The sequence below is a fragment of the Schistocerca cancellata genome, chromosome 4, assembly GCF_023864275.1.
Source record: "Schistocerca cancellata isolate TAMUIC-IGC-003103 chromosome 4, iqSchCanc2.1, whole genome shotgun sequence".
In the NCBI taxonomy this organism is placed as follows: domain Eukaryota; kingdom Metazoa; phylum Arthropoda; class Insecta; order Orthoptera; family Acrididae; genus Schistocerca; species Schistocerca cancellata.
Window position 1 is genome coordinate 882,149,795 of NC_064629.1, and position 23,107 is coordinate 882,172,901.

At 40.8% G+C, this 23,107-nt stretch overlaps 1 protein-coding gene across 6 annotated transcripts in view; it reads right to left on the minus strand.

Moving 5' to 3' along the window:
• The window catches only part of LOC126185043 (coiled-coil domain-containing protein 177-like), a 318,163-nt gene that overhangs the window by 37,591 nt on the left and 257,465 nt on the right, over window positions 1-23,107 (minus strand). For all 6 annotated transcript variants that reach the window (XM_049927793.1, XM_049927791.1, XM_049927792.1 and 3 more), the window contains one exon: window positions 3,411-3,590. In XM_049927793.1, coding sequence (XP_049783750.1) covers window positions 3,411-3,590 — 180 coding nt within the window. The remainder of the gene's footprint in view (window positions 1-3,410; window positions 3,591-23,107) is intronic.

The window sequence follows — 23,107 nt, forward strand, 5'->3', positions numbered from 1 at the left end:
ATATAGGTAAAGTGGGCTTGAGTTTTATTTTATACATAGTGAAAAAGTGGTAGGGATGAATGGGCAGCTGACGGAACTTCACGAACTTTAAAACACACACACACACACACACACACAAAGTAAATCTTTACTAAGTGAATAATAAATTATTGGCACAGAGTTGCCATGGTTATGAAACAAACCTTCAGGTGTGATGAATAACTACCAAAGTTACAGTACATTATCAGATACTGAAACCTTATCTACAAATATTCCAGTCAAAATCTGTTAGCCAAAATAGTTGTCAACAGCCACAATGCATTTACAGTAAGTGTTCAAATTAGCTGCCTCCTATTCCACTTGACCTTGCCTCACTAACTCTAGTTCAAGTACAGGCACGACAGTAGTAAGTTCTGTTATATGTTCCAACCATGCTGGGTTTACATGAACAACATCAAAAGCAACCGCTCTTTGCAGGTATGTATGTGTCTCATAGACAAGACAGTTCCCATATAGAAGATTATACTGAGATGACAAAGGCATGAAATACCTCCTAATATCAAGTTGGACTTCTTTTTGCCTGATGTAGTGCAGCAGCTCGACATGGCACGGACAAGTTGTTGGAAGTCGCCTGCAGAAATACTGAGCCATGCTGCCTCTATAGCCATCCATAATTGCATAAGTGTTGCTGGTACAGGATTTTGTGTACAAACTGACCTCTTGACCACTTGCTCAAATTGTCTAGAATGTTCTTTGAAACCAATTGCAAACAACTGTGGCCAAGTGACTTGGTGCATCATCATCCATAAAAATTCCATCATTGTTTGGGAACATGAAGTTGATGAATGGCTGAAAATGGTCTCCAAGTAGCCAAACATAACCATTTCCAGTCAATGATTGGTTCAGTTGGACCAGAGGACCCAGTCCAGTCCATATAAACACAGCCTAAAAGATCATGGAGGCGCCACCAGGTTGCCCAGTGCCTTGTTGACAACTTGGGTCCATTGCTTTGCACAATATGCACCACAATCCAACCCTACCATCAGCTCTTACCACCTGAAATCAGTACTCATCTGACCAGGTCACGGTGTTGAAGTCACCTAGGATCCAACCAATATGGTCATGAGCCCAGGAGAGGTGCTGCAGACAATGTCATGGTGTTAGCAAAGGAACTTGCATTGGTCATCTGCTGCCATAGCCCATAAACACAAAATTTCGCCACACTGTCCTAATAGATATGTTTGTTGTACATACCACATTGATTTCTGGGGTTATTTCAGACAGTGTTGCTTGTCTATTAGCACTGACAACTCTATGCAAATGCTGTTCCTCGCGGTCGTCAAGTAAGGCCATCAGACACTGCGTTGTCTGTGGTGAGAGATAATGTCCGAAATTTGGTATTCTCAGCACACACTTGACACTGTGGATCACAGAATACTGATTTCCTAACAATTTCTGAAATGGAGTGTCCCATGCATCTAGCTCCACCTATCATTCCACATTCAGTGTCTCTTAATTCTTGTCATATGACCATAATCACATTGGAAACCTTTTTCACATGAATCACCTGAGTTCAAATGACAGCTCTGCCAATGCACTGCCCTGTTATAGCTTGTGTACATGAGACTACCACCATCTGTATATGTGCCTATTACTATCCCATGACTTTTGTTACCTCAGTGTAAATCAAATGCAGATACAGAGGTAAAAACACTGGTAAAAGAATAGAACCTTCTCCTCTCGTTCTGTTTTTATGATGAGTCCAGAAAATATGAGCATCATGTACAAATTGAGGATGTGGAACCAACATGTGTCAATAAACAGGAAAGGAACCACCTCCCAATAACTCAGAATTCATGTCATTCACAAATTCAGGTTACACCTTTCCTGTTAATTGATCTGCTCCTTTAGCTACAGCAAACCTCCACTGATGAGTCCTCACAACTGTGCCATAGTGGTTTTTATCAGTTCCTCTGCAACTGTTGCAATTGACAAGTGCCTCATCTCTATAGAAGCAGGCATGAAATTGAGATTGTGCAATGTATTTGTGTGTCAAACACTGACTTTGTATAACATCTGGCCCAAAGCCAGCTGGATTTAAGGTATGATATAGACACCCTGTGGACTGTTGAGGTGTTTCTGCTTTTGTTACAATTCAGTTGGGCACACCCATTTCACATGCAAATGATCAAGTGCAGGTTGGCAGCTGTCATCCACTCATTCATGTGCTATTTCTGCACACTCATGACCCCTTCCCTATCTCTTGCTCTTCTTTCAAGGCACTGGAGATGCAATTTCCAGGTTTCTCAGAAATATTAATGAAGTCTAGCAAAATTTGGTACACTTTGGGTATTGCCCATATGGATGGTCAGTCATCAGTTTAAACCCAAGCACAATGATACATTTTTATTGCTAACTATGTGACACACTGATACTAAGATCATTTGATTCCCTTCAGAGCAGTGTGTTGAACGTGAAATGTGTGTGTGCAGGTGGCAGCATATAGCATACTCCTTTCATATAGAACCAAGGGGGCTGCCAAAGTTAGCATTGCCATCCTATAAATAGAAAATTATCTGCATTGTCAAAGTCACTCATTACATGACACAATGCAGAGAGGATCAGAATTTCATCCACAGCATTGGTACAAAGTCTGGTGATAAGAAACCATGTGTCACCAGTCACCCTCCCATCACCATCCTAAAGCTGGTAACAGAAATGTCTTTGCCCACCATGATTTGAATCAGCAGTCATCAAGTAATGTGCTGTCACACTGATGTGTGACCTCAACTGCAGAAGCAAGTTTCTACAGGGATGATTGTGTTGCCTCAACATTTCAACTTCCTTACTTCTTCCATAAACTCATCTATATACAAATATCTTGTCATTAAGTCCTCAAGACTGTAGTCCGTTTCACTTCTCATCTTGTATGATAGTACTAATTCCACAATGTAGAGTAACAAACGGTTATTACCTTAACATCAGAACATTGGTTGATGCACCTGGTGCTGCTCATTTTTACTACCCCTCCATTGTAATTATCTAAACACAGTTATCTATTTTGGTAGTTATTGAGTGACGAATATTGTTACTAGCTACTGGCTGCTCCAACTATTTTGACATCTAATTATGGGCCCTGAACTTTTCTGGATACAGGTTAGATATTTTGTTAGTTTTTTCTTCTCTGTCATTCCTAAAAGGACACTGCATTATCACAAAAATTACTGTGTATTTTAGGTACAGCAGATTTAATAAATTTATCATCAGTTTACAGACTGGAATTGATGTCTATCAGAAACAGTATAGTTCTGATGGAATAAAATAATCCATACCTGAATGAGCAGTTAATATTTACCCTCCTAGCTACTTACATCAGCTTACATATATTCAAATCATTTTCTTTAATGGTAGAACCAAATGGTGGAACATACCCTACGATAAGTCTCACGATGATGGAGCCTAGTGTCTTCAGCTTTCTGCAACCTTTCCTTCTGTTTCTGGTCAAGTGTTTGCTGCCAAATGAGCATTTCAGTTTCCATCTGTCGATGTGCAGCTTCAATCTCAGAACGGTGTCTTGCAGCACTTAAACTTCTTTCACTTATTCCACTCATCTTTAAACACAAACAAATACACATTAATTTTGTATCCAAACATTTGTTTTGTGTTGGTTTACATAATTTAACAAATTTTCTTGAGAATTTTCATTTACATTGTAGACACTCTTTATTCTTTTGTGCTTGTAAAACATACTCATAACATTTAGAGAATTAGTTGGAGTTTCTTTTCATGACAGTTCTAAGGTAATGACCATGTCATCATAAGCCACTGCTTAAGCTGCTTTTGAAAAGTTTTTCTAGTCAACATTATCAGTTAATGTTAGATTATGATGATGATGATTATGTGTACAGGACTAAACAACAGAGTTATTCTAAATGATGGACCCATTTTCAAAACTTTGTATTTATTCAAGTACAAATCCAAAATGAACAAGCTTTATACCAATGAAAAGAGGAAGTTTCAAAGATTTTTTCATAATGTTTGGTATCAATTTAATAAATTTAATAATTTGTAATTAATTAGTTTTTAATAATTATTTAATAATGATAAATGTTATAAATGTTCAATGTGGCCACTGTTGGCTGTACGGCAAACATCATAGTCAAACTCGCCCCACACACATGAAAGCGTATCTGCTGTTACTGAGTACACGGTAGCAGTGATCCGGTTCTGCATATCATTCAGAGTGGTTGGTAGAGGCAGGATGTAAACAGCTTCCTTCACATAATCCCTTAAGAAATAGTCACAGGGTGTGAGATCAGGAGATCTCAATGGCCAGAAGTGCAGAGCTAGGTCCTTGACTCCCTGGAGACAGATCCAGTGCTGAGGAGGGGAGTCATTCAAAAACCCTCATACATCATGGTGCCAAAGGGGCAGAGCTCCATCCTGTCAGAAAATGAAGTCCTGGGAATCTTCCATAACTTGAGGGAACAGCGATTGTTCCAACATGTCCAGGTACATGATTCCCGTTACAGTTCTTTTCACAAAGAAAAATGGTCCATAAACCTTTGCACAGGATATGGCACAGAACATGTTGATCTTTGGTGAGTCTCTTTCATGTTGCAATGGTGAATGTGGATTTTCCAAACTCCATATGCAAACATTGTGTCTGTTGACTTTTCCACTAAGATGGAACATAGCTTCATCACTAAAAATTACATGCTGTAGAAATGGGTCATCTTCCATCTTTGCTAGCACATAACCACACGATGCAAGATGCTTCTCTTTGTCTTTGGGGTTGAGAGCCTGCACAATTTGTAATTGGTATGGCTTGTACAGCAAACACCATCTCAGAACATTGCATACAGTTGGCTGGGGTATTCCAAGTTCTTGACTGGCTCTATTGGTAGACTTATTGGGAATACGCACAAAACTTACTTGAATCTGTTGGACATCATCCTCTGACACACACGGTCAGCCTGTTCTTTTTTTCTTTGCACACACTCTCAGTCTGTTTAAATTGTTTAAACCAATGGTTAATGCTTTTGCCAGTTGGTGGTTGAATACCAAATTTGGTATGAAATGCCCACTGCACTGCAGTTTGCGACTCATTTTTTGCGAACTCAATTATACAGAAAACCTTGTGCTCCACAGGCACAAATGACAGTGAAATGGAATGACAGACTTATTGCTGCGTGAACTCTACTGGCCGCTTCTGAAACCATCACTGCCTGCCCGCCTGCCGCCACCCACCAAAAACTGTGAAACTTCCTCTTTTCATTGGTATAAAGCTTTCTCCCATTGTATTTGTACTTGAATACATACGAATTTTTGAAAATGGGTCCATCATTTACAATAACCCTGTACTGGGTCATCAGTCCCACCATTTCATGAGGGAAACACATAAAAAGGTAAAAAGTGAAAAAAAAGGGGGGGCGGGGGGACTTGGCTGCTCCAACTATATAAGGAAATCAAAGAGTTTCAAAAAGGGCATGGCAGTAGTTGTAGAATGATAAGTAAAAGAAATAGAGATAACCCACGCAGCATCTAGCACAAGAGGGTCTAAAGGCACAACAAGGTCAGGGGGAGAAAGCAACCTGCAGTCGCATGGGGGGTACCTGCTGCAGGTGGAGGTTCTTCCCCCCCACACCACCCTCACACTGAAAGTGGAGGGGTATTATTAGTGTAAAATCCATCCTTCCTCAGGAAATGCAACACTTTGGTAGTTATGCCACACATCAGCAGACCCTTTAATAGCTCTCAACTTGTTTTTGATTGTAGTAGCCCGCCATTCCAATTCCCAGAGTCTCAAAATATTTTGTTGCAATTGTTACTGTAAGTCAGTGCCCGGTATTCCGACATCAAGTTGATCAACTGTATTTGCATCTTTAGCTAGATGGTCAGCAAGTTCGTTTCCTGGAATGCCTATGTGGCTCAGTGTCCAGATGTAGGTCATTTTCTTGCCAGAGCTGTAAAGGTCCACAAGTAGGTCCTGGATGTTGGCAACCAAGCGATTTTTGGGGCAGAACAGAGATATGCCTCTTAAGCAACTCATGAAATCACTACAGATCAGAAAGTTTGTTGTGGCCAGGGATATGACATACCTCAAAGCCTGAGATATGGCAGCCAACACTGCAGGCAATTGGCAGAGAGTGTGTCACATGTCCCCCCTGTATGTGCAAAAGCATAACAAACCCTGTTATTGACTTTTGATCCATTCATGTAGATACGCACCGAATTAGAATAATGGTGGAGGATCAAACAAAACAGGTGTCAGAGAAGGGTAGGATCAGCATCCTTCTTGGGGCCACAAAAGAGCTCCATCTGTATCACAGCAGTGGGTACAGACCATAGGCGGTGTTGAGAGGGAGCTCTAGGAACACAGATTAAAGGAGGCTGTTCGAGGTCCTCCAGTAGAGTATCGAGTCAGATCCGATCTCGTCTATCCAATTTTGGGTGATGCGCAAACAATCTGACTGTTAGTTGTGGAACAGAGTTTGAGTGACATGGGTGAGTAGGCATCTGACAGATTGTGACTGCATAATTTGCCAGAAGCTGCTGATGTCTAACCTGCAGTGGTGGGACACTGGCTTCCACAAGGAAGCTGTCAACAGGGATCATATGGAAAGCCCCCATTGCCAACTGTACGTCAATGTGGTGAACAGGGGCCATCAAGCTCAGTACAAATGGTGTTACTGACCTATAAGCAACACATTGGTAGTCCAAATGGGATAAAATTAGCGCTTTGTAAAACCTCAGAAGAACTATGTGGTCCATGCCCCATGAGGACTTACTCAGGAAATGGAAAGCATTTAGCTTCTTCATGGAAGTTGCCTTGAGCCAGCGGACATGTGGCAGACAAGTTACCTTATTGTCAAATAAAATACCTAAGAACTGAAAAGTTTCAACGACTTCAAGTACCTATCACCAAGATAAATTTCTGGACATGGGTGCACAGCCCAGAGTCCGCAAAAATGTAGAACTCATGATTTTGCAGGAGAAAATTGATAGCCTTGATTCAGGGCCCAGTCATGTACTCTCCAGACAGTCCTCTGAAGTTGGCACAAGTTGGCACTCAGAGTGCACAATGATGCAGAGGCATAGTACAGCAAAGGTCATCCACATACTGCGATGCAGAGACTGGGGCTCACTGCAGTTACGTTACCATTGATGGTAATAGCAAACAACATTACCCTCAGAACTGATCCCTGAGGGTCTCCAGTTTCCCATATATATTTGTTGCTGAGATCCAAAGCTATCTGGACCCAAAAAAGTCTGAGAGATAGGAAATTCTGGATAAAAATGGGTAAACTGCCCCAGAAATCCCACTCATGCAGTATAGATACAAGTAGTATGTGATGTTACCAGGTGGTGTTGTATGCCTTCTGTAGTTCAAAGAACACAGCAATCAGATGTTGAAAATGTGCAAAAGCATTGCGCACTGCAGATTTCAGACAAACCAGATGATATGTGGTTGACTAGAAAGCCCAAAAGCTGGTTTGGAATGCTGTGTGAAGTAGCTGCGCGGTCTGCGGCACCTTGTCATGTCTGTGTGGCTGCCCCCATTGGAGATTCGAGTCCTCCGTTGGGCATGTATGTGTGTGTTGTCCATAGCATAAGTTAGTTTAAGTTAGATTAAGTAGTGTGTCGGCTTAGGGACCGATGACCTCAGCAGTTTGGTCCCATAAGACCTTACCACAAATTTCCCAATTCCACTTTGGAATCATGATATATGCCCTTCAGGTTCAAGGCACCAACAAATACAGGAGATGTGAGTATCCTTTCCCAGGAATAATAATAGTAATAATAATAATAATAATAATAATAATCATAATAATACCTTCCCGCCATTGAGAGGGAAACTCTCCTTCCCATCAAATGCAACTACAAATCCCAAGGATATGTTTCATGCTGTTGGCAAGAAGATGTTTCAACATTTGGTTGTGGATTTTGTCGGGTCCAGACATCGTATCTCCACACACATTCAAAGTGCTGCAAAACTCCCATTCACTAAAAGGGACACTGTATGGCAGAGAACCGTGTGCATGGAAAAATAGCAGGTAGTGCTTGGTGAGAAGTTTCTGGGTCAGGAAATGAGGATGATAATTACTGCAAGCAGACATTTCAGTGAAGTGTGCCACAAAACATTCAGCAAATACCACAGGATCAGTGCAGATGTTACCATTCACAAGGGCGCCAAGAACTGCCATGGATGGCAGATGGCAAAAATGCAGCGGAGTTTAGTCCATACTTGGCACAACAGGATGTGGGATTGTATAGATGATACATATTGTTCCCAACACTCCTACTTCCTCCACAACAGGATGTGGGATAGCATAGATGATACATATTGTTCCCAACACTCCTACTTCCTCTTCTTTATTAAAAAGCATGTTTTCACCTGGAGTACCTTGAATGTTATTAAATTATCCAGAGAGGGGAAGTGCTTGTGCTGTTGAAGCAACCTGCAGCATTCTCTGATAACTGTGGTTATATCTTCAGACCACTGTGGCACCAGCAGTCACCAGGATGAGCCAGAGGAGTAGGGTATTGTTGCTGCTGCAGCACTTTTTCAATATTCATCACATGACTGGCTGCAGAGGTGAATGCTTCCCAGTCAGCTTTCTGAAGCAACCAATGTAGAACATGTTTCTGATGTCTATGAGGGAAGAGGAAGAGAATGATAGAAGAATGGTTGCTATCACAAAGATCACCATGAACTTGCCACTGAATCAGGGGTAAGATACTCAGGGTGTGAACTGTGAGATCAATAGCTGAGTATGTTCTGTGGGCTGCAATGAAATGTCTTGCAGCTTCAGTGCTGAGTAGGGAGACGTCCAATTCTGAAAGGAGATGTTCTAGTACTTGGCCTCTGTGAGATATAGTGTTACCGCCCCCACTGAGGATAATGGGCATTAAAGTCCCCCAATAACTAACAGTTCATGATAAAGGAAAGGTCCATCTGTGGGCAGATAAACATTACTCATTGTCACCTGGACTGGCAGGTAGACACTAATGGCCATGGCCTCTAGTGCAGGTGTAAGGGGCACGTGTTCACTGGAAGTATCTGAGTGTATAGATCCCACCAGACACTCTCTCAACATTAATGTGGTTGGTACAGTGGGGTTCATAGTTTTTCAGAGCAGGGAGGTGTGTTGCTGTAGACTGTGTTTCCTGAAGTGCTATGCCAATTATGGAGTAGGTAGCCATTAAATGATGGAGTTTGGTCAGATGGCAATAGAAGCTGTTACAGTTCCATTAAAGGAGAATTGGAGGCAGGTCTGAGAAAGTGGCAAATGGAAAAGATTGGTGTGGTTATTTCATTACCAGAGTGTCCACTCTATTATCCTTGAGTCCCCTCTGGTTGTAGTGAACAAAATGGACTCCATGACAGATTAGTACACAGCTCTTCATCAGTTTGCGGCATTAGGTCCCAATCGAAGATAACAGCTCGAATTATACTGAGCTTGTTATGAGGAGAAATGGTGACTGGTATGTCTCCCTTCTTGACATGGCCTGAAGTGCCCACAATCGATTGACATGTGATGTTTCTAACAGCAAAGATGCAGTTCTCAGCTTCTCTGTTGCAGCAACCTTCCCAAACCAATTTTCAATATTTCCAACAAAAAATAGTAGCTTCATTGTAGTGAAAGATCTGCCATCGGTTTGGGAACAAACCAAGAATTTGGCAAACTGTCCACTTCCATTTCTCCTTACCTGGCTCTCATCTTGACGCATGGTCAGAGATAGAAATGCCATAGGATTGCAAACCTCTGCATTAAAATCACTGTTCCTGACTGCTGAGACAGCCATGTTGGCATGACGACCATTATGTTTGATCCGTTTCATTGTACATCATCTACCCCAATGCCCATCACTCCCTGTGGGCACCACTCCACCAAGTCAAAGGCCACCTGGCATAGTAACCATTGCCTGGAGTCCTGGTGCTCCTTGGCTGACAGGGGGCTACAGCTCAGGTATTGGCACTGCGATCTCTGTGTTGTCAGGAGGCTACCATTGAGAGGGTACACTACAACCCCATCATGATAGATCAGGTACTGCGCTGCATTTCAGGTGCAAAGATAGATCCACTTGATTGGTAGGTGCAAAAGATAACAGTGCACCATGGAGAGTTAATGCACCACAGTAAGGTGTCCATCCCAAAACAGCTCACACTTCTGTAAAATTTGAAAAGTGGGGGTCAAACTCAAAATGGGGACTAGAATTTAAAAAGCCAAAAAAGGTGAGGAAAAAATTTTTAAAAATGCAAAAAGAGCAAAAACCTTCAAAAGTCCAAAGAATAATCAAAATACCTCCATTTGTCACATCTTACAACAGGTGAGGAATGGCTGTAGGCCTATTCTAGCCCCCAACACCACAGGGGGTTTAATTTGATATAGAATTGTAAAAATTTGCTCCTTTGACATAGGGTACCTTGAAATACATCATTACACTGTGGAAGGTTGTCAGAACTGAGCAATACAGTCATAATAGATGAGCAGTTTGCTACTGTACTGCAGGGTGGTGTGGAGTGAGTTCTGGGATAAAAGAGTGCAGGGTCACACTTTCAAACATTTATTAATTACATTTATACAACAGACAAAAAAGGTAAAATTGTGAAACAATACTTTTATGCATGCAATCAATTAGTAGTTGGTATTCTGCCTTATGGCAGGTCTTGTCATGGGTCAAGCCTCTTCCACTTTTGTCTGTCCATAGCCAGTCTTTTCATTTCTGAATATTTGTCTCCTTTGATATTGTCCAGCATTTGATATCTTCTTTTTCCTCTTCACCTTTTCCCCTCCACCATTCCTTCTATTCCTTCCTTCAATATACAGTCCCTCCTCAAACAATGTCCAATCCAGTTCCGTTTTCTCTTTCTGATGACTTTCAGCATGTTTCTTCCTTCTCCAACTCTTAATATTTCTTCATTCCTTACTCGGTCTTCAAATTTCACTTTTTCCATATCCACATCTCTAGTGCCTCCAATCTTCTTTCATCTTCCTTCCTCAATGTCCAGGTCTCCGCACCATATAGTGCAATGCACCAGATGTAACATTTGGAAAGTCTTTTCCTCAGGTCTTTGTTTAGTGGTCCACAAAGTAATTTCCGTTTCCCCTTGAATCCTTCTTTTGCCATTGCAATTCTTTACCTAGTTTCTGTTGAGCAATACATATCATCCATTATTATACTTCCCAAGAAATTGAGGTTATTCATTTGCTCTATTTCCTCTCCCCCTATTTTTGTATGGCATTTTCTCCCCTTCCTCCACTAATGATGCTTTTCGTTTTCTTCTTGTTAATCTTCATTCCACATTATTCTAATTTTGTGCTTAGACCATTTAACATTTGTTCCATCTCTCATGCACTCTCTGTCATCACAACCATGTCATCTGCAAATCTTATACACTCCTCTCTCCGACCCCTTATACAAATTCCTCTCCTTCCATCAAAACTTTCACTAATAATTTTCTCCAGATATATATTGAACAGTGTTGGTGATAAACAACAACCTTGTCTTACACCTCTTCCCAGTTCAATTTCTTCACTCATCACTCTTGCTCTCTGGTTCAAATATTAATTTCTAATTAGCTGTCTGTCCCTCCAGTCAACTCCCTGTTTCCTTAGGATTTTCATCAGTTTGTCCCATCTGACACAGTCAAAAGGCTTCTCAAGATCAATGAACACAAGACACACCTTCCTTTTCTTCTCCATGTATCTTCCCCCTATCACTCTCAGTAGCCCAATGGCATCTCTAGTTCCCACTCCTCGCCTGAAACCAAATTGTTCATCTCCTATTATGCAATTCGGCTTTCCATATAGCCTTCTGCTGAGCATCCTCAGCAAGACTTTGGCTGCATGCGATATCAGGCTCACTGTACTATGTTCCTCACACTTTTTGCTGTTCTTTTTCTTTTCTATATGTATTAAGATACTTTCTGTAAAATCCTTTGGCCATTAACCTGTCATGTATATTTGATTACACGATTCAATCAACTCCCTTTTCCCTTCTTTCTCCAATGACTTTAACAGTTCTGTAGGAATCTCATCAATCCCCATTGCCTTTCCATTTTTCATCTCCTTCATAGATTCTTAAAGCTCACCAGTTAGTATTGCATTTCCTTTGTCATCATCTGCAACTTTATCTTCTTCTTCTGTCCCAAGGTCTTCTTCACTTGCTCGGCTGTCTGCAGCGTATAGCCATTCTATATATTCTTCCCATCTTCTCATTATTTCTTGGGGTTCACTCACCATTTTACCATCTGCTGCCTCTGCTTCCTTTAGCCCATTGTTGTTTCTCTTTTCCATGAATGTCAAATCCATTGCTTCTTTGTACATCAAATAATATTTTCCTTCTTTCTCTAATTTCTCTGTCTTGTCACACTTTTCTGTCATCCATTTCTACTTTGCTTTTTCTGTCTCCCTTCTTAGTTCATTATTTAACATCCTGTAGTTGTGCTTCCCTTCTTCTGTGTTTACAGTTTTCCATTTCCTGCAATCATCCATCTTCATTACAGGGTGTATACACAGACAAGAAAAAAAATTCCTGGATTTTTCCCGGTTAAAAATACAGTTTCTCCCGGGTGAAAACACACTTTTTCCATATTAAATGACAATAGATTTTCCTTAGGAATTGTAAAACTTATCAATCCCTTGAATGATTATGTTTTTATACACGGGCATAGAATTTTCCAGCACGCTAGAAAACGAAACTCAGGGAAAAAACATGTTTTGGAAAGATCTTTGATTCGAATTCCATCAAACACCGCATGTTACTTTCCGAACCACTGAAAACGAGATGGCGATGCGCTTCTGTAAGCCAATCACAGCTCATGTCACGTGATCTCACCAGCTGATGACAGTGAATATTCAAACCATAGATCACGTGATGTTCTCAGCCAATAGCAACATCACTGTTAAGTAGCGCGAAAACATGAACAGGAAAGTTAATGTTTTAAATTTATATACATACTGTTGCTACTAGAAAAGCAAAACTTTCATATATAATGTATACTGTTGATCTTTTTTGCGCTTGTTACACTTTAGGATATATCACATAAATATTCCAGCAAAATGTTTAGCCGAGTCCAGGGACTTGTCCTCGAAGTTTTCCACAAATAAATTAGTTACCAGAAAGGAGAGAGGGCATCCCGTAGTACTACATCAATTTGCTCATAATAACAACATAGATGTCTGATCTTATGGGTTCGAAATTCCTCTAAATGGCTCGTCATCAAAGAGTTGATTTTTAAATAAGAATCAAACGCTCTGTGATTTAAGAAATTTTTTTGTACGTTTTCGCATATAGTCCAACTTGTGTAAAAGGAAATTTATTTTTAAAGTAATGCTTTTCAAACCACCATTCACAATATTTTCCTGCGACATGTTAGGAACAGGTTCGTTCCAGTATTTGTCTGAGAGCGCTAGATAACAGGCGCCACCGCGCTTTTTCAGCTACAATGATGCAGGAAGCCCATATTTTCATACGTGTCAAACATTAAAAGATCTTACATTATGTCATAAAAGAAACAAGACATCAGAGCATACTCCAAATGCATCGGAATTTTGTGAACCATTCTAAAATGTGCACATTTAAATTGCATACTTAAAGTGCACATTCATATGTCCAGATTCTCAATGAAGTAGGCCTTGACCCGATATTAAGCTTTTCAGTGTGGTTTTCGGGATGTAAATTTCCTGGGAGTACCAGTACCGTATTGTCTCGTGTTTGATTCTTTATTATGGCATAATGCCATACATGCTAGAAGATGAAAACGAGCACCTGAAATGCAGCGTGCAGTTGAAACAAGCCAATAGTGTGGAATTAAACACTTTGTTTCAAATACATTGAATGCTTCACCGGGAAAGATTAATGAAAACCAAATTTCTTTAGCAAACCGACAAAAATAACTTCATTGTTCTCCAATGTGATTAATGCTTGACTGTCAGAAAAGTAGAAATAAAATAAAATCTGAAACTAATAACATATTTTAGCCTTCCGTAACTATGTAATGTATTTTAATTCACTCGATAGCTCCCGGCCACAGAAATCCACTTTGTTTTCATTTGACGAGAGAGCAGTAAACGAAGAAGAAACAGGAAAATCACTAAATGTAAACACGGGTCACGTGGAGACTACACACTTCCCCACTATAATTCAGACTGTTCTGCGCATCAGCTCCGGATTTACAATATTTCTGCACCTGGGCAATACTAGATAGTGGCGCCCCTCCCCCCGCCATCCTCCATCGGGAGTTTGAGATAAGATGTCAAAAATGAAAAGAAAAAAATTGAATTTTCAAAAATTTGATCATTTGTAGCGCACATCTTTCTGAAATCTGATACATAAAACACGTGTGCTCAAGGAAATGTAAGGCATGTTACTTGGTCTTCAGTGTGCCAAAGTGCAGTTCCCTGCCTCTTCATACAGCATTCTTCTATCGCACGTCACTGTATTTCACCCTGCAGAATTTAAACGTGTATATTTCGTAATGGATTCCATAAAACTATATTCAGGACAGTGGAAATTAAAATGTCCTGTGGTGCCTCTCCTGCTTTCAGTTGGCTGGTTTGACATCCTTAGTTGATGACATTATTTGTAATCTGTAGAACTTAGCATTTTTTCTCTCTAATCTTGCTACAGCTTTACATGGCGTGCTTTCCTTTCTGTGAAAGAGTTTATTACCTCAACACAGTTCGTCAAACCAGAATGAGATTTTCACTCTGCAGCGGAGTGTGCGCTGATATGAAACTTCCTGGCAGATTAAAACTGTGTGCTGGACCAAGACTCGAACTCGGGACCTTTGCCTTTCGCGGGCAAGTGCTCTACCACTGAGCTACCCAAGCACGACTCACGCCCCGTCCTCACAGCTTTACTTCTGCCAGTATCTCGACTCCTACCTTCCAAACGTTACAGAAGCTCTCCTGCGAACCCTGCAGAACTAGCACTCCTGAAAGAAAGGATATTGCGGAGACATGGCTTAGCCACAGCCTGGGGGATGTTTCCAGAATGAGATTTTCACTCTGCAGTGGAGTGTGCGCTGATATGAAACTTCCTGGCAGATTAAAACTGTGTGCCGGACCAAGACTCGAACTCGGGACCTTTGCCTTTCACGGGCAAGTGCAAGTGGTAGAGCACTTGCTTGCAAAAGGCAAAGGTCCCAAGTTCGAGTCTCGGTCCGGCACACAAAGTTTTAATCTGCCAGGAAGTTTCAGTTGGTCAAATGTTTTGCTACATGAAAAATCAAAATGTCATAGTCTAATACTGCAAAATTCTTAATACAAATACTACCCAAGACTGATGTGGTTTCTCAAACTGATTACATCTATTTTGTCACTGTCTGCTAGATAAAACAAAATAGGCTTTCTAATATTGCAGCAATTTTAACACACATCAAATGAACCAGGCTCTTTTGGCACAAATGGTCATTTTTATAACACGACAGAATATAAATCACAAAGTACCAATATCAAATGCTTATTAGGCCTAGTACAAGCAAAAAGCTTTATGTTAGTTTCACATTTCATTCATACACCCCAGTTTCTCAAGCATGAGATTGAAACGTATCAGTAAAACAAAATTTTTATATAAATTTGGAATCGTTATATTCATCCATAATTTGCGTGATGTCCCTGTTTCTTCTCCTTCCCCATTCTAACAAACAATCATGTCGTCACTAATTCTGGAACTATTCCTGCCACTGTCAAAACTTATTCGCCTGTTAACTTCACTAACCCTGCCAGAATCAGCGGTTTAGTTATCATGCAATTATTCTCCGGTTAGGCATTTTCACATGTTCTTACAACACATCTTCCAAACTACTTCGAGAATAGAACTTAAGCGACTGCTAACCGGGGACTGTGCAACTGGCCCTTCCTAGTGTAGCGATTTGACCAAAAATTTTCTGTCAAAATTTCATTTTCTTAGATACACCGTGGAGATAATACGTAATCTTTATTACCTGTTATTCCTGTTAGTTGCTTATTTCCACTCTAGTAGTGTGAATCTATGGATTTCGCTAGTAGTTATAACAACGCTTTTGACATAGACATCACCTACACTATGCACACGCATTCAAAAATAAAGTTATGATTCATTCAAAAATCAGCTTAGTATTTGTTCAAAAACCAACAGGGATGTGTTTCAAAATCATATGAGTACCAAAGTGTGATGGATGTTAGGCACTTTGTGAAACAGGGGTTTTTTCCTCAAGAATATGAATTGTCCCCCCGCCCCCCCCCCCCCCCCCCCTCCTCACCACACCACCTACAACCGGACCTGATGCACATGCATGAATCTGTCAGGTTGGGCGCAGGAGTAAAATTGTTCCCAGTTGCATCTAGCTGCTTGCTGCGACTGCCAACAGCCAACAACCACATTTCTGTAGCCAGAAGTGGGAGAAAGTACTACTCATCGACTCAACTGCGCATGCGCATGAGCCCACTCGTAACAGTTAAAACGAATCTAAATGTAAACAGTTGTGACGTCACGCTCATGGGAGGCAATTTGTTGTTATGAAGCATTGCATACTCTCTCTAAAGCCTTTTACACATTTTGCTGTTGGCAGACGCTTGTATGAGCACTGTGTTTTGTTTTTGTATATGGCACATTTCCTTTGCAATTTAAGTTTTATTTTCGTTTTTTTTTCTCTAGTTCATGTTTTATTGCTGCAGTATTATTCTGCAGTAGCGGGATACAGTAATATCCTTTGTTAGAATATCGGTTCTTACCAGTCAAAATTACAAAAAATTAACTGAAAACTAAAACAATGAAAAATTCCCAGAATTTTAAAAAATTCCTGGATTTTTCCCGGTTTTCTCCAAGATGAAAAAATTCCCGGGTTTTTCCTGGATCTCCCGGTTGTCCTGGGTCGTATACACCCTGTCGTTATCATATTTGGTGTTACCCATTCTTTCTTTACTTTTTTCTCTGCTTGACTCAAAGCTGCCTTTTTGATCCCATTTTTAAAACAATCCCATCTTCCTTCTGTGCATTCCGTTTCCTGTCCTTGCATCATGATTTCACAATATGCATTCTCTAGTTTTTCACAATCCTTTGTCTTTCAGTTTCTCAATGTTAATGTTCTCTCTCTTCTGTCCTTTCTAGGTTCTTTTCAATTTAACTAGAACCTCAGCTATTACTAATATACAATCTGAATAAATATCTGCCCCTGGATAGTTTTTGACACTCTTTAGACAATTTTGGTACCTTTGTTGTAGCATTATGTAATCAATTTGATACCTTTTGCTGTCAACTCGAGATATCCAAGTATACTGTCATCTTTTGTGGTTATCAAATAGAGTGTTTCCAACTACCATGAAATTTTCATTGCAGTATTCCAACAATCTTTGCCCTCGCTCATTTCTTTCTCTCAGTCCAAATTTTCTCAGAGCTTTTCCTTCTGGTCCTTTGCCAACTACCACATTCCAATCACCCATCATAACAATACATGCATTTCTTTTCTCTCTCTCTGTTAAGTGTTGTGTTGTCTCATAACATTCTTCTACCTCTTCGTCTGAATGATTACTTGCAATCAATTAATAAGTTAAATTAGACTTCCATACATTTAAAGAAAATTTCTTATCATAGGTGAGTGGCTGATTTGCTGACAAGGTGTCACAGACCGTTTCCACTAGGTAACTCAGTACATGTATAAACAATGGTTTGGAGTGATGCAGTTGCAACCACAGGATATCACTTTAGTTTCAGATTGGCCACTAAATACAAGTTATAAATCAATACATACTACTCATCTGAAAAATAGAACAATATTAGCCTTTACCAACATGACAAATTACACAGCCTCAAACCAATTCACTGAAATGAACACTTCCTTGCTGTATGGTGGCACAAAGTAGGACTTTTAGGTAAACCTGAATGTACATGCCCCAATTACCTTAAATAAATGACAACCTTATTACATAAGGTACTCTGAACACAATGGTGCATACTCTTCATAACAAAACTCAGTTTAGAGCTCAGCACTTAATTTAAAATCACTTAACTAAAAAATTTTAGGCAACTAATTGAATTAATAACTGCAAAAACTATTCTTATGCAATTATCCAGTTTTACACTAGGCATCCAATGAATCCAGCAATCTTACAAAACATTGACAGGACAAAAAAACTTATGGAATTAAAACTATACTACAACCTATGGCATTAGAGTAACGTATAACCACTCACAGTACTGTCCATGAGCACAAGTACAGGCCAGAATATTCAAACAGCAAATGCAATGGGCAGCAAGCTTACCAATGAAATGGTGCCATCTACAGGGTGAAAAGTATTTAAACCAACAAACTCTGGGAGGTTGTAGGGGACATCAAAACAAATATTCTTCTCTAATGTCATTTTTTCCTATCTACATCTACATCTACATTTATACTCCGCAAGCCACCCAACGGTGTGTGGCGGAGGGCACTTTACGTGCCACTGTCATTACCTCCCTTTCCTGTTCCAGTCGCGTATGGTTCGCGGGAAGAACGACTTTCTGAAAGCCTCTGTGCGCGCTCTAATCTCTCTAATTTTACATTCATGATCTCCTCGGGAGGTATAAGTAGGGGGAAGCAATATATTTGATACTTCATCCAGAAACGCACCCTCTCGAAACCTAGCGAGCAAGCTACACCGCGATGCAGAGCGCCTCCCTTGCAGAGTCTGCCACTTGAGTTTGTTAAACATCTCCGTAACGCTATCACGGTTACCAAATAACCCTGTGACGAAACGCGCCGCTCTTCTTTGGATCTTCTCTATCTCCTCCGTCAACCCGATCTGGTGTGGATCCCACACTGATGAGCAATACTCAAGTATAGGTCGAACGAGTGTTTTGTAAGCCACCTCCTTTGTTGATGGACTACATTTTCTAAGGACTCTTCCAATGAATCTCAACCTGGTACCCGCCTTACCAACAATTAATTTTATATGATCATTCCACTTCAAATCGTTCCGCACGCATACTCCCAGATATTTTACAGAAGTAACTGCTACCAGTGTTTGTTCCGCTATCATATAATCATACAATAAAGGATCCTTCTTTCTATGTATTCTCAATACATTACATTTGTCTATGTTAAGGGTCAGTTGCCACTCCCTGCACCAAGTGCCTATCCGCTGCAGATCTTCCTGCATTTCGCTACAATTTTCTAATGCTGCAACTTCTCTGTATACTACAGCATCATCCGCGAAAAGCCACATGGAACTTCCGACACTATCTACTAGGTCATTTATATATATTGTGAAAAGCAGTGGTCCCATAACACTCCCCTGTGGCACGCCAGAGGTTACTTTAACATCTGTAGACGTCTCTCCGTTGATAGCAACATGCTGTGTTCTGTTTGCTAAAAACTCTTCAATCCAGCCACACAGCTGGTCTGATATTCCGTAGGCTCTTACTTTGTTTATCAGGCGACAGTGCGGAACTGTATCGAACGCCTTCCGGAAGTCAAGAAAAATAGCATCTACCTGGGAGCCTGTATCTAATATTTTCTGGGTCTCATGAACAAATAGAGCGAGTTGAGTCTCACACGATCGCTGTTTCCGGAATCCATGTTGATTCCTACATAGTAGATTCTGAGTTTCCAAAAACGACATGATACTCGAGCAAAAAACATGTTCTAAAATTCTACAACAGATCGACGTCAGAGATATAGGTCTATAGTTTTGCGCATCTGCTCGACGACCCTTCTTGAAGACTGGGACTACCTGTGCTCTTTTCCAATCATTTGGAACCTTCCGTTCCTCTAGAGACTTGCGGTACATGGCTGTTAGAAGGGGGGCAAGTTCTTTTGCGTACTCTGTGTAGAATCGAATTGGTATCCCGTCAGGTCCAGTGGACTTTCCTCTGTTGAGTGATTCCAGTTGCTTTTCTATTCCTTGGACACTTATTTCGATGTCAGCCATTTTTTCGTTTGTGCGAGGATTTAGAGAAGGAACTGCAGTGCGGTCTTCCTCTGTGAAACAGCTTTGGAAAAAGGTGTTTAGTATTTCAGCTTTACGCTTGTCATCCTCTGTTTCAATGCCATCATCATCCCGGAGTGTCTGGACATGCTGTTTCGAGCCACTTACTGATTTAACGTAAGACCAGAACTTCCTAGGATTTTCTGTCAAGTCGGTACTTAGTATTTTACTTTCGAATTCACTAAACGCTTCACGCATAGCCCTCCTTACGCTAACTTTGACATCGTTTACCTTCTGTTTGTCTGAGAGGTTTTGGCTGCGTTTAAATTTGGAGTGAAGCTCTCTTTGCTTTCGCAGTAATTTCCTAACTTTGTTGTTGTACCACGGTGGGTTTTTCCCGTCCCTCACAGTTTTACTCGGCACATACCTGTCTAAAACGCATTTTACGATTGCCTTGAACTTTTTCCATAAATACTCAACATTGTCAGTGTCGGAACAGAAATTTTCGTTTTGATCTGTTAGGTAGCCTGAAATCTGCCTTCTATTACTCTTGCTAAACAGATAAACCTTCCTCCCTTTTTTTATATTCCTATTAACTTCCATATTCAGGGATGCTGCAACGGCCTTATGATCACTGATTCCCTGTTCTGCGCTTACAGAGTCGAAAAGTTCGGGTCTGTTTGTTATCAGTAGGTCCAAGATGTTATCTCCATGAGTCGGTTCTCTGTTTAATTGCTCGAGGTAATTTTCGGATAGTGCACTCAGTATAATGTCACTCGATGCTCTGTCCCTACCACCCGTCCTAAACATCTGAGTGTCCCAATCTATATCTGGTAAATTGAAATCTCCACCTAAGACTATAACATGCTGAGAAAATTTATGTGAAATGTATTCCAAATTTTCTCTCAGCTGTTCTGCCACTAATGCTGCTGAGTCGGGGGGTCGGTAAAAGGAGCCAATTATTAACCTAGCTCGGTTGTTGAGTGTAACCTCCACCCATAATAATTCACAGGAACTATCCACTTCTACTTCACTACAGGATAAACTACTACTAACAGCAACGAACACTCCACCACCGGTTGCATGCAATCTATCCTTTCTTAACACCGTCTGTACGTTTGTAAAAATTTCGGCAGAATTTATCTCTGGCTTCAGCCAGCTTTCTGTACCTATAACGATTTCAGCTTCGGTGCTTTCTATCAGCGCTTGAAGTTCTGGTACTTTACCAACGCAGCTTCGACAGTTTACAATTACAATACCGATTGCTGCTTGGTCCCCGCATGTCCTGACTTTGCCCCGCACCCGTTGAGGCTGTTGCCCTTTCTGTACTTGCCCGAGGCCATCTAACCTAAAAAACCGCCCATGAGGATTATTTAAACCAATGGAGGTCATATTACGCTCTTCCGTTGTTAGAGGCTGTATTACGATCTTCAGTTCTTAGAGGGCGTATTACGCTCTTCAGTTGTAGGCAACTGCTGTCCACCAGTGCAGTAGTGCATTGTCTCTGTTTACTAATGGATCGATACACCTGGAGTGAGAACACTGATATGGTTGGTGCGTACTACGTAGCACACCACAATGGAGAAGCTGTACAGTGGGTTTATCAACAAAAATATCCTAATCGCCGTATCCTGCATCATACGACCTTTGCTGTTGTGTACCAACATCTGCGTGAGACCGGGTCATTTAGCAGATTACCTGGACAGGGATGCCGTCGCACGGCAAGAACGCTGCAATTTGAGGAAGTTGCTGGAAGACGTCCCACTCCCTACAAGACAACACACATGGTTCCAACACAATGGGGTGCTGGCACAGTTCAGTCGTTGTGTGCGTCGATTCCTGGACCAACGGTTCCCAGAAACATGGATTGGTAGAGGTGGTCCTCTATCATGGCCTGCTTGATCCCCAGATATGTCTCCTCTGGACTTTTTTGTGTGGGGAAAGATGCGCAACCTTGTTTAGGCAACTCCTGTTGCATCAGAAGAGGATCAGGTTGCTCGGATAGTAGCAGCAGCAGGAACAATTCAGGATACTCCTGGGGTTTTTGCCCGTGTTGGACAGAATACGATCTGACAGTGTAACCATTGTTTACATGTCAATGGAGGCATTTTTGAAAATCTACTGTAATTGAAATTGGGTTGTGTTAATGTGTTGTCTCTTGGTCATAAAAAAATGGAAAAGTGTTTGTTGGTTTAATTAATTTGCCGCCAGGTAAATCTTCCTCTACCGATTTAATTACTCTTCATAGGAAAAAATGACATTAGGGAAAAATATTTGTTTTGATGTCCCCTACAACCTCCCAGAGTTTGTCGGTTTAAATACGTTTCACCCTGTATACACCCATCAGAGGCACCATATTACCATATGCCATCCAAGTGCCACTCACATGTTGCAGAAACAACTGAGCTTCTCTCTAGTTTCCCTTGTGCTGTCAATAAATGCAATCCATTCAAGCTGGTCATAAATACAAATTCCAATGCCACAATGAAACAGAACACCCAGTAGATTTCATCTCAGATTCAGAGTCCACCACTTCACCTATCTGTTGGACAAACTAGCCAACCACAGGTGGCAGTAACTGTTTCCTCAAGCCATTAATTGTTTACATGCTCACACCAACTGCCTGCCTCACCCTCTCCAGGGCCAGCACTCTGCAACCACTCACAGGTGGTGCTCAGGCCGTGGCAATGCACTGGCCACACGATACGCTGTGTAGTGGCACACTACAGTTGTTCTCTTAAAACAACATTCAGAAATGGTTAGAGCAGCAGAAGAAGAAACAAATGCAGATGTTTGTGGACTCAGGTGGTTCCTGGTTTGAGGGTGGCCACCTTTAATTTTATGTATTTGGTAAGTATATAAATCAGAAGCTTTACTTTCATTTCTTATGACTAAGTCTCCATACACAAAATTTTCCAGTGGAGCAAAATGAAACATCTGTTGCAAACTGCTCATTCACTGCCACTGACTTGATTAACATATTACCGCACAAGGACAGTTAAGTGCTAACACACCATGACAAACAGTTCAATAGAAATGCAAGCAAAGTCACTTCCTTAGTGTGAATTAGTATATACTCAAAAACTGACGTACAAAGTATGCTTTTACAAGAACATCCTGATTGATAAAATGAATTTTATTTTATGCTCATGACTTCATGGGAATTACATTTTTTCTGTCTGTATTAATTCTTTAATTATTGTTCTCAAAATGGGTATTTATGTTGTCAA